A 13,294-nucleotide genomic window follows, 5' to 3' on the forward strand; every position below is an offset into this window, starting at 1 on the left:
GTTAAACAAAGATAAAAAATGAAGTTTAATTTAATTGGCACCCATTCGGTGGAATGGCCCATAAACTGCTCTTGATTTACTTTAATTTGTTGACCTTTTTTCAAAAATCATGTTGCATTCAGTTTTCCTTTTAAAATATTCTAACAAATACAAACAAATATTTTGCAAACAAAGGTAAAGAAATAAATATATTGCTGTTTTATGACTCTATTGTGTATTTGTTATATATTTAATGTTAAATGTAATGCTAAAATTGTCCTATGGTATCTCTTCAGCCTAGTTCCAGAACATTTGTTTTGATAGTCAGCATATTTATTTTAGAAAACCCAGACAAAGGGCTCAAGTCACCCTCGTGATCCCAGCAAAGCCCCTATCTCACATGGTGCCACCCTTCTCTTTAAATCACATCCCTGCTTCAAAACAGCTTCTTCTTGAAAGCTGATCAATACACAGAGCCCCAAGAAGCCAGAACGAGATGACATTACGGGTAAGAAACCTAGATCGACTGCAGACACAATCAAAGCAAATTAGCTCATTTTGTTGGTACAAGCTTTGCTGGTCGTTCTTAGTTTAATTTCCTGCCAGTGCAGGTTCCTCATTAGCTATGCCTGCTAATAACAGAACATGCATAAACATTGTGTGCCATTCTCATTTTGGTCTGTGGGTCAGTTTTAGCAGATTACAATCAATGCACTGGGAATATATTTATAAAAATATATTCACTGCAAAAACCTTTACACTTGTAATCAGTAAAGTGAGTTTAAGGGGATTCTAAGGGAAATTTCAGTGTTGCCTGGCTTATTATAAACTAATGCTAAAATAATCATTGTTTGTTTACATTTCATGCTGACTCTGATAACAAGAGTGCCACAGCAGTCTTTTCACATTCTATAATTACCCACAGAATATCTGTGCTCATTGCAATTTGTAGGTAATTATTTTAAATAGGAATTATAGAGATTAAAAATTAATTTTCAGCTATTAACTTATTTATTCTAAAGATACATATGAGATCCAAGCAAAAAGAACAGCTGCTCAAAATATATTCATAGTAACTCTTAGTTTCAGCTTCTGGATCTTTATGGAAATGTATTTATCTATTTATTTATAAGCCAATTCAGCCTATTGTTTTATTTATGACACATGAGACAGATGTAAATACAATTTAGGCTAAAGCTTAAGGTACCAGCATGGACAAAGTGACAATGGTTGATTATTAGCCCAATATCTTAACTAATAGACTACCACTACTACTAATGCAAAGCCCTAGTCAAGTCCTAAATACACTGATCAGCCATGACATTAAAACCACCTCCTTGTTTCTATACTCACTGTCCATTTTATCAGCTTTACTTACCATATAGAAGCATTTTGTAGTTCTACAATTACTGACTGTAGTCCATCTATTTCTCTACATACTTTTTTAGCCTGCTTTCACCCTGTTCTTCAATGGTCAGGACCACCACAGAGTAGGTATTATTTGAGTGGTGGATCATTCTCAGCATTGCAGTGACAATGACATGGTGGTGGTGTGTTAGTGTGTGTTGTGCTGGTATGAGAAGATAAGACACAGCAGCGCTGCTGGAGTTTTTAAATACCATGACCACCCATTGTCCACTCTATTAGACACTCCTACCTAGTTGGTCAACCTTGTAGATGTAAAGTCAGAGACAATCGCTCATCTATTGCTGCTGTTTGAGCACAACACACACTAACACACCACCACCATGTCAGTGTCACTGCAGTGCTGAGAATGACCCACCACCCAAATAATACCTACTCTGTGGTGGTCCTGGGAGAGTCCTGACCATTGAAGAACAGCATGAAAGGGGACTAACAAAGCATGCAGAGAAACAGATAGACTACAGTCAGTAATTGTAGAAGTACAAAGTGCTCCTATATGGTAAGTGGAGCTGATAAAATGGACAGTGTGTAGAAAAAAAGGAGGTGGTTTTAATGTTATGGCTAATCGGTGTGTGGTAACACACCTCAAGGTAAAAAAAATATCTAGTTAAAGTATTGCCAGTTCTGATGACTTTATATTGATTATATTAAAGGGCAAAAAAGCCTACATGTTCACAGTTCAGTATACTATTTTCCAAACAATAACACAAATCCCTAGATTAAACCCCATGCTGTTTAAAAGCTCATTTCCTTCATGACTGTGACCCTGCATTAATAGAACAATGAACTAGAACAGTCTGCAGGCGATCGTCATAGTCTGCATATGGCAAACTAGCATTTAGGGTGATATACTGTACATATAAGCTTGGTTTCCAATAATGTTTATGGACAGACTATAAGGCCATATTTGACATTTTATTATTTGCTGATCAATAATAATACTTACAGTCTAAGTATATGTATGGGGGAAAATTGCAGCTGCAGTCATTAAAATATAACTGGGATTTGCATTAAAACTATATGGTACACTGTTACCCATGAGAAAAAATGAAAAAAGAACAAACAAAGCTTTGAAACACCTGCTTTCTGAAGCACAAATTTTGAAGATTAAAGGTACTGTAGAGATTTGTAAATGTTGCTTTTCTTGGGATATTGATTTTATTTCTCCAGTGTTAAATGAGGGTGTATTTGAGAACGCCTGTGGGCACAGCCTTGGCTTGTTTCTGTTGCAGTAATTTATTTCCCCAGATGTAACCTCTTGATCGTAATCTCATATTTTTAGAGATCATGGCTGACCCTTCAAAACTACACTGATTCTAAATCCTCCAAACAGCCAGGGAGACTGTAAATCACCTTCAAGACGATGTTGCTATGGCAACATATAGGTTGTATTGATGAGTTATATGCTATTTTATGATTCAAAAGGTATTGCACTGTACCATATCTACTGTATACATCATATCTATACATATCACAGGGACAAATTTTGGCCAGCACAGCATTGTAGTGCAGCCCATGTGATTAATGGGTCTCAGGAGTGCCTTTTGGCCACAGTTGCGGCCAGTTGTGATACCACCTGATAATAATGTTAAGTAGCACTGCCTTAAAACCAGTTACAACATATGTTGAAAGGCAGCCTTAATAATATTACCTAAGCTAAAAATTAAGAACAGAGACTAAAACTTGCATTTAATTTAGAAGATTAACTTAAATGTGCTTGTAACACGAACTACTGAAGGAAAAAATAAATAAATAAATAATATATATATATATACAGTGTATCACAAAAGTGAGTACACCCCTCACATTTCTGCAAATATTTTATTATATCTTTTCATGGGACAACACTATAGAGATAAAACTTGGATATAACTTAGAGTAGTCAGTGTACAGCTTGTATAGCAGTGTAGATTTACTGTCTTCTGAAAATAACTCAACACACAGCCATTAATGTCTAAATGGCTGGCAACATAAGTGAGTACACCCCACAGTGAACATGTCCAAATTGTGCCCAAAGTGTCAATATTTTGTGTGACCACCATTATTATCCAGCACTGCCTTAACCCTCCTGGGCATGGAATTCACCAGAGCTGCACAGGTTGCTACTGGAATCCTCTTCCACTCCTCCATGATGACATCACGGAGCTGGTGGATGTTAGACACCTTGAACTCCTCCACCTTCCACTTGAGGATGCGCCACAGGTGCTCAATTGGGTTTAGTCCATCACCTTTACCTTCAGCTTCCTCAGCAAGGCAGTTGTCATCTTGGAGGTTGTGTTTGGGGTCGTTATCCTGTTGGAAAACTGCCGTGAGGCCCAGTTTTCGAAGGGAGGGGATCATGCTCTGTTTCAGAATGTCACAGTACATGTTGGAATTCATGTTTCCCTCAATGAACTGCAGCTCCCCAGTGCCAGCAACACTCATGCAGCCCAAGACCATGATGCTACCACCACCATGCTTGACTGTAGGCAAGATACAGTTGTCTTGGTACTTCTCACCAGGGCGCCGCCACACATGCTGGACACCATCTGAGCCAAACAAGTTTATCTTGGTCTCGTCAGACCACAGGGCATTCCAGTAATCCATGTTCTTGGACTGCTTGTCTTCAGCAAACTGTTTGCAGGCTTTCTTGTGCGTCAGCTTCCTTCTGGGATGACGACCATGCAGACCGAGTTGATGCAGTGTGCGGCGTATGGTCTGAGCACTGACAGGCTGACCTCCCACGTCTTCAACCTCTGCAGCAATGCTGGCAGCACTCATGTGTCTATTTTTTAAAGCCAACCTCTGGATATGACGCCGAACACGTGGACTCAACTTCTTTGGTCGACCCTGGCGAAGCCTGTTCCGAGTGGAACCTGTCCTGGAAAACCGCTGTATGACCTTGGCCACCATGCTGTAGCTCAGTTTCAGGGTGTTAGCAATCTTCTTATAGCCCAGGCCATCTTTGTGGAGAGCAACAATTCTATTTCTCACATCCTCAGAGAGTTCTTTGCCATGAGGTGCCATGTTGAATATCCAGTGGCCAGTATTAGAGAATTGTACCCAAAACACCAAATTTAACAGCCCTGCTCCCCATTTACACCTGGGACCTTGACACATGACACCAGGGAGGGACAACGACACATTTGGGCACAATTTGGACATGTTCACTGTGGGGTGTACTCACTTATGTTGCCAGCTATTTAGACATTAATGGCTGTGTGTTGAGTTATTTTCAGAAGACAGTAAATCTACACTGCTATACAAGCTGTACACTGACTACTCTAAGTTATATCCAAGTTTCATGTCTATAGTGTTGTCTCATGAAAAGATATAATAAAATATTTACAGAAATGTGAGGGGTGTACTCACTTTTGTGATACACTGTATATATATACGTATATATATATATATATATATATATATATATATATATATATATATATATATATATATATATATATCACCTGTCCTATTTTGTGTCACATATTTTGGAGACACCTATATTTAAAATCTTTGCGCCTAATTCTTGTAGTTTGAGGCCTCCTGTCCTGATGGTTTGTGTCCAGGATGGAGCGTTATACTGACAGGAGAGAGTCCTTCAGCAGCAGATAAGTAAGTCTACCACAGAGGTCTTGATACACTGATCAGCCATAATATTAAAACCACTTTCTTGTTTCTACACACACTGTCCATTTTATCAGCTCCACTTACCATATAGAAGCACTTTGTAGTTCTACAATTACTGACTGTAGTCCATCTGTTTCTCTGCATGCTTTGTTAGCCCCCTTTCATGTTGTGTTTCAATGGTCAGGACTCTCCCAGGACCACTACAGAGTAGGTATTATTTGGGTGGTGGATCATTCAGCACTGCAGTGACACTGATATGGTGGTGGTGTGTTAGTGTGTGTTGTGCTGGTATGAGTGGATAAGACACAGCAGCGCTGACGAAGTTTTTTTTTAATTTTTATATATATATATATATATATATATATTTTGGCCATTATTTTTTTTTTTGTATTTTTTTTTTTTAAATAAATGATTTAGCGCGTCCAATTTCATCCCATCAATCATCCTCTCACTAATGCCGGTCCCTGCTTCTGGTCAGGGCTGACAAGGCCTTATCACCCACACTTGGCGAGTGCAGCTCGGCAGAGCACCGTGCACGGAGGATCACACACTCCACCGCACCCCCTACCATCTCCATGCAGGCGCCACCGACCAGCCAGCAGAGGGCGCAACCGCCCCAGTCCTGAGAGAGTATCCCGTCCGGTTTCAAATCCCGCCCCCCCACCTGAACAACATGCCAATCGTTGTTCATATAGCCGCCCAGCCTCGACCGATGAAGGCAGAGCTGGATTCGAAACGACTCACCTTCGAAATCCAGCTCTGGTTGCAGCGCGTGTCTTTTTTTTACTGATGTGCCACCTGAGTGGCTGACGAAGTTTTTAAACACCTCATTGTCACTGCTGGACTGAGAATAGTCCACCAACCAAGAATATCCAGCCAACAGCAACCCGTGGGCAGCGTCATGTGACCACTGATGAAGGTCTAGAAGGTGACCAACTCAACAGCAGCAAAAGATGAGTGATCGTCTCTGAATTTACATCTATAAGGTGAACCAACTAGGTAGGAGTGTCTAATAGAGTAGACAGTGAGTGGACACGGTATTTAAAAACTCCAGCAGCGCTGCTGTGTCTGATCCACTCATACCAGCAAAACACACTCTAACACACCGCCACCACGTCAGTTTCACTGCAGTGCTGAGAATGATCCACCACCCAAAAAATACCTACTCTGTGGTGGTCCTGTGAGGGTCCTGACCATTGAAGAACAGGCTAAAAAAATGTAGAGAAACAGATGGATACAGTCAGTAATTATAGAACTACAAAGTGCTTCTATATGGTAAGTGGAGCTGATAAAATGGACAGTGAGTGTAGAAACAAAGGAGGTGGTTGTTATGGCTGATCAGTGTATATCCCCCCCCCCCCCCCCCGTACTTATTACACATTATTTTTTATTTCCTTTTATATCATATTCCGTCTTTCTTTTAATCACATACCAGAGATTTTCAGCGGGCACCAGGTCTGGAGATTGGGCTGTCCATGACAAAGTCCTGATCTGGTCATCCTCCCTCACCTATACTGACCTGGCTGTGTGGCATGAAGCACTGTCCTGCTCAGAAAGGACCAATCCTTAAATCCTTAAGTATCCTATTAAGCTTCCTTCACAAAGACAAATCGGCCAAATTCCAGTCTTGCTAAAGCACCCACAGATAATTATGGTTCTTCATCAAATTTTACAGTGGGGTGCAAGACACTGTGGCTTGTAAGCCTCTCCAGGTCTCCATCTAACCATTAGATGACAGGGTGTTGAACAAAGCTGAAATTTTAACTAATAAAAGAAGACCTTAGCTAATTAAAAAATGACCTTACTGCAGTTTTTTACAGTTTAATAATTATGGTATTTTCCAAACCCCAGTCTGGTACGTCCATGCTTCTCATTGATGAGGACTTTTTTTTTGTAACATTTAGCCCTGCCCCTTGCAGCCTGTTTCAAACCATTCTTACCATGCACTTACCTCTGCTGCCGTCTGCCATTCATTTTGTAGGTTACTTATAAAGAATGTCATCCTAAGGTTGTTGAGTGGCAGTTGAATGAGTTGGCATGTGTTTTTATCACAGGCAGTGGTCTGCGGTCTGTAGCTATATTGTTGCCAATGTCTGCTGCTTGATGTTGTTCAGAAGTACATAGACAGACCTTATTTCTCAAGCCAGACATAAAAGATAACAGCAGTGCAGAGAGTGAAGGATACTAATGTGACAAGCATGTGGTAATTCATTTAGAATGGGAAGAATAGCTTTTCCTTGAGAACAATCCCAATGTGTTTATTGCCTTATAGCATTAGACAAAATAGCGTAAGATTACTATCTCTTTCATAATTAATTGTCGGAGTGCAGAAGGAAAATGCTAGAGTTGCAAACCCATCAAACACAGCCTGTGAGTCAATACTATTGATATATCAGGTGTACACAGTTGACCAGGTTCCATCAGGCAGAGTGTTTCAGATCCAATAGGTTGACTTCTAATTTATTGCTATAACATTGCTAATGTGTCTTTTTGTCTCACCAAGGTTTGAGATCAATTTTCTCTGTGACCTGGACGACAGAATAGCCTTTCATTTTAATCCCCGATTCACAGAATCAGATATTGTCTGTAATTCTTACCTTGCAAACAACTGGGGAAAGGAAGAAAGATCCACTAACTTTCCCATTGGTAAAGATGAGCCCTTTAAGGTGAATGAGAATTGTCACTATCACTATTACATGATTCATTTACATTTATAAAGGTCTAATACATTTTCTTCTGCTTCCTTTTATCAGATTGAAATTTACTCTGACAGTGAAAACTTTCACATTTACGTTGATGAAATAAAGATTATGCAGTACAAGCATCGAATTGAGGACCTCAAGGCTATCAAAAAAGTCCAGGTCATAAATGATGTGGACATTTCTTCTGTGGAGATCAGCAAGAAACATTTTTATTAAAGCTGGCAACGTATATAAACTTTAATTTAGTTTATCACCAAAGTTCTCTGGAGATAATAGGCTGACGTGGGCTTTTGTTTGTTTACAGTGGAATATTATTTGCTCTGCATTTTATGTTGCTCTTTTTTGTTGTTTGTTTGTTTGTTTTATTAGAATTTTAACATCATGTTTTACACTTTGGTTACATTCATGATAGGAACGGTAGTTACTCATTACACACAACGTTCTTCAGTTCACAAGTTTATATCGAACACAATCCTGGACAATTTTGTATCTCCAATTCACCTCTTTTGCATGTTTTTGGACTGTGGGAGGAAACCTGAGCTCCCGGAGGAAACCCACACAGACACAGGGAGAACATGCAAACTCCACACAGAAAGGACCCAGACCGCCCCACCTGGGGATCAAACCCAGGACCTTCTTGCTGTGAGGCGACAGTGCTACCCACTGAGCCACTGTGCCGCCCGTTCTTTTTTATTGATAAACAAAAACAAATCTGTTCTACATGTTAGTCTGACTTAATAAAATGTCAAATGTGAACAAAATAGTGAATAAATAAATGGAAAAGTTTGAAAAGTTGTTATAGAAATGTACCTTTCGAAAGTGTGAACAATGATTGCCTCAATCTCTTTCACAAATATCCAGGGTAATTAACACATCAGAATTGGTGCTAAAAGCCTGCTGGCAAAGTATTTCCGCTGTATCACTGGGGAGGGAATTACATAACAAGCAATAATGCAAGCAAGGCTAGTTAGTACCAATGAAAAAGTCAGTGTTTACAAATTTCCATCAGTGCTATATACAATTGGGTAACATAAAATGTACCAAACAAAACACCTCATTCTGAATCAGATGCCACAGAATAGCATTTACTTGACTTTCTAAATGCTATATTTTTGATTCTTTAAAATAAAGTAAATGGTTGCACCTAATACAGTCTGATCACCTGTCTTTCGCTATGCACATAAACCAGGACACATTAAGTGAGGAACCAAGAATAAAATAGTCTACTGCAACATAACTTGCATCAGATTTTAATAATTATTTCATTACTGGATTTACATGGATTTAAATTAAAACAGAAACATTTGGCTTGATTATTGGTCAATATTTCCTTTATTACCTTTATCTTATTGTCACAAATTCAGCCCCTCTGTGCTCCCAGAGCATGTTGAGTGTGTAGGTGCCACACCCATGTTTCCGGGAGCACATGGTTAAGGAGGCTTTCGCTTAAGTTGACAATCCAACGCCCAATCCAATGCTCTTATTCCTGCTTAGTGTTAGTCTTGTTAAGTCTTATCATGTCTTATTTATGTCTTGCGTTAGTCTAAGATCATGTTTAGCCTTAGCTTAGAGTCTAGTATATTTTATTAAGGTTTCTTGTGTGTTTAGATTAGTGTTAGCTGTTAGTGTAGCATAGCTTAGATTTAGCATTGTTAGCTTAGGTTGTGTGTTTGTGTCTGGTCTTGTGTACCCTTCACTTTTGCTAAATCATCTCTGCATGTGTGTTCACCACTCTTGTCACATCTTGGCCCATTTGTTATACTTATACATGCTCAGACACTGCAAATTTTTCATGGAAAGTTAATGGCAATGGTTTTCATGTACAACACATATAGTGTATATAGTATATGTAATCAATTCTTTAACAGTGTGCTGTTACCATTTGTTATTTTTTGATCTACTGCAGTGTAGGTATACTATTTTGTTTTCTCATTGCAACACTGATACACTACTTTTTTTTCTATAAAATATATTTTGTTTAGGTAGATTCATTTAGGTTTTTGTCCTGTCATTAAGTAGTGATTTTATTGTTTGTCTTGTACCATTTGTTTTTCCCAGAGACTTTTCTGAAGAATTTTTACAATCATACTTTCTGGTGGTCAATGCACCAATGAGCAAATCCACAAACATTAATAAAGTCTAATGCTTTTTACTCTGACTGCTTTGTTTATTAGATCTATTGTTACTGGCTGCTAATAAATCTGCTCCTAATTCAGTGGACTGGAAATTTCTTTAATTCTGTTAATTCTTTATGCTCAATTTAGCCTGTCTTTCTAGAGAGGCTAAAAATCCTCTTTTTCTGTCTACACAGTTGTAGAAAAACATGCATCCAACATAAATGTATTGAAAAACCTCATTACTGGGTAATATCTTATTAGTTATGTAATTTATTTAGATTAAAAGGTAAGAAATGATACTGACAATAATACATTGCACTGCATCACACAACACACCTAGGGTGCATCAGCTACCTTAGACTAGCAGATCCACATATTGGCATGTTTTGAAAAGGTGGGATGAAACCAAAGTGCCTGAAAAATCCAAATAAATGCCAGCAGAACATTTACCTTATACTTAATGGATATTATTTTTATTTAATTTTATTACAAACACAACAGAGTGTAAACACACTCTCCTAACCACTTATCCAATCACAAATTATGCTTTGTGTCATAATTTTTCCCAATGCATCAAATTAAGGCTTAAAATCAACTTGCATATTTGCATTATGGATTTAACCTATTAGAACTTACCTGTGCAGTTTTTTTTTATTGTGATTTAGTCAAGTGTCAAACACTGGGCCCAGTGTAAGAACACACCCTACACAGGCCACTGTTCCATCGCAGGGCAGACGCAGGGCAATTTAGTGTCTCCAATTAACCTGACTGCATGTTTTTGGGCATACCGCTGTTACAGCACTTTTGCTGCAAAATACAGCATCTAATTACTTTGTGTATTTTTTTCCCAGCATATAGAATCTAACAAGACTTAAAATCAATCTTGCATAGCTTGAAGAATGCATATTTGCATTATGGATCTAGCCTATTACAGCCTTACAAGAGGAAGCTGTAACTGACTTTTATTTGAGACACTTTGAACCCAAGATATTTCATGTTTTGTCTGCTCAACTTTATTTCATTTGTTAATATACCTCCGTTCCTGCATTTCAGGCTTGCAACACATTCCAAAAAAATTGGGACAGGGGCAGTTTAGGGCTAGTAATGAGGTGAAAAAACTAAATAATGATGTGATTCCAAACAGGTGATGTCAACAGGTGATTGTAATCAAAAGCAGCATCCAGGAAAGGCTGAGTCTTTGATGAGCAAATATGGCAAGAGGATCTCCAGTTTGTCAACAAACAATGTACCTCAAAGGAAGATTGGAAAGGATTTGCATATTTTTCCCTCTACAGTGCATAATATCATTAAACAATTCAAGAAATCAGGAGGAATTTTAGTGCATAAAGGACAAGGGTGCAAACTTAAGCTGATCGCCCGTGATTGTCGATCCCTCAGATGGCACTGCATCAAGAACCGCCACTCAACAATAGCTGATATAACCACATGGGTGAGGGATTACTTTGGCAAACCTTTATCAAGCACTACAATACAGAGTTACATGCACAAATGCCACTTAAAACTTTACTGTGCAAAAAAAAAGCCTTATGTTAACCATGTCCAGAAGCGGCGTTGACTTCTCTGGGCTCGAAGGCATCTAGGATGGACCATCACACAGTGGAAACGTGTATTGTGGTCAGACGAATCAGCATTCCAGGTCTTTTTTGGAAAAAATGGACGCCGTGTGCTCCGGACCAGGACAAAAAGGACCATCCAGACTGTTATCAGAAACAAGTCCAAAAGCCAGGGTCTGTCATGGTATGGGGCTGTTTCAGTGCCCTTGGCAAAGGTCATTTACACTTCTGTAATGCTGTGGGCAGCATTTATGCAGAAAAGTACACTGAGATCTTAGAGCAACATATGCTGCCTTCAAGACGTCATCTTTTCCAGGAACGTCCATGCATCTTTCAACAAGACAATGCAAAACCACATGCTGCACACATTACAGGCATAAGGCATGGCTGTGGAAGAAGAGGGTATGGGTACTGGAAATAGAGAATGTGTGGAGAGTTTTGAAACAAAAAATGAGACAACGACGACCCCGTACTGTTACACATCTTAAGACGTGTTTGAAGGAAGAATGGGACAAAATAAAAGCTGAAACACTAAATCACTTGGTATCCTCGGTGCCAAAACGTCTTTTAAGTGTGGTGAAAAGGAATGGCAACATTACAAAATGCTAAATGCTTTACTGTCCCAACTTTTTTTGGAATGTGTTGCAGGCCTGAAATGCAGGAATGGATGTTTATTAATAAATGTAATGAAGTTGAGCAGATAAAACATGAAATATCTCAGGTTCATCCTGTCTGCAATCAAATAAAAGTCAAAGTAAATATAAGAATGTAAGTTTTTTCTTTTTATTATTTGCATTTTCCATGCTGTCCCAACTTTTTCTGATTTGGGGTTGTACCTGTGCAGTTCTTTTTTTAGTTGTGATTTAGTCAAGTGTCAAACACTGGGCCCAGTGTAGGAACACACCCTCCGCAGGCTATTCCATCTCAAGGCAACACACACTTTTGAGAGGTGAGTAAAAACTGGTGTACCTGAAAGAATTTAGCATAGTTATTGGGCAAATATGCAAAAGGTCTCACACACTGTGAGAGCTTGAATATCCATGTAACTGTATGCCACCTACTTCACCATCAGCTCTACTGTGCTGCCCCTTGTAGATAACCAAATAAAGAATGAATCAAATCTGTATATTTTAATATAAATGAATGAAAATGGATTAGATTGAGTCATATGCAGGGAGTAGAGAAAATCTTTTCACAGAGTCACACATATGCAGCATCTTGAGTCTTGAGAAGCAAGTGTGAGCCCCCCACACTCTCTCTCTCTCTCTCTCTCTCTCTCTCTCTCTCTCTCTCTCTCACACACACATATACACGCACACACACACAAAGGCTGTAATGAGTGTCTGTGAGACAGAAAGCATTCCATCCAGTGGTCGCGCTCAGAGAAGTGAGTTCACTGGAGACAAAATCTTAAACAGAAAAAGAACGATGCACCTTCTACAGGAATCACTGGACCCACTCATTACGGTATGTCTTTACTTTTTTTTGCAAGAGTATTAATGAAATGTGACTTTGCCTCATGTAAATAGAGTGCATATCTACTGCTGGAGGAACCTCATTATTTTATTTTTGTGCTTGTCTACTGTTTTACTGTTAAGGGGGTGTTATTTATTTATTCAGCTATGAGAAATAGCATTGTAAAATTAATGCAACTTAATGTAACTGTACACATCTTAACAATAAATATCTTGGTTTATTGTAGGGCAGCTGCAAAGATTCATTTCACTATTTTGTGCCTACCAGAAGCTAAAATGACTATTATTAGCTTCTTGGAGTAAAAAGAACTCTGAAGATACAGCTACATCATCTCAGCCTGACTGGCTCTCAACTCGGGGATGCGGAGAGTGGACTTAGATTCAGTCGACTGGCAAGCTTTTAAAACTCAAAG

The 13,294-nt window shown here is 38.9% G+C and overlaps 1 protein-coding gene across 1 annotated transcript; it reads left to right on the plus strand.

The window, feature by feature from the left end:
• The first annotated feature begins 475 nt into the window (after positions 1–475).
• On the plus strand, positions 476–7,931 carry grifin (galectin-related inter-fiber protein). The gene is made up of 4 exons (XM_062990396.1): positions 476–487; positions 4,919–4,998; positions 7,517–7,679; positions 7,767–7,931. The coding sequence occupies exons 1-4, from the start codon at positions 476–478 to the stop codon at positions 7,929–7,931; spliced, it is 420 nt and encodes a 139-aa protein (XP_062846466.1).
• Positions 7,932–13,294: the final 5,363 nt, after the last annotated feature.

This window comes from Trichomycterus rosablanca, chromosome 2 (assembly GCF_030014385.1).
Source record: "Trichomycterus rosablanca isolate fTriRos1 chromosome 2, fTriRos1.hap1, whole genome shotgun sequence".
Classification (NCBI taxonomy): domain Eukaryota; kingdom Metazoa; phylum Chordata; class Actinopteri; order Siluriformes; family Trichomycteridae; genus Trichomycterus; species Trichomycterus rosablanca.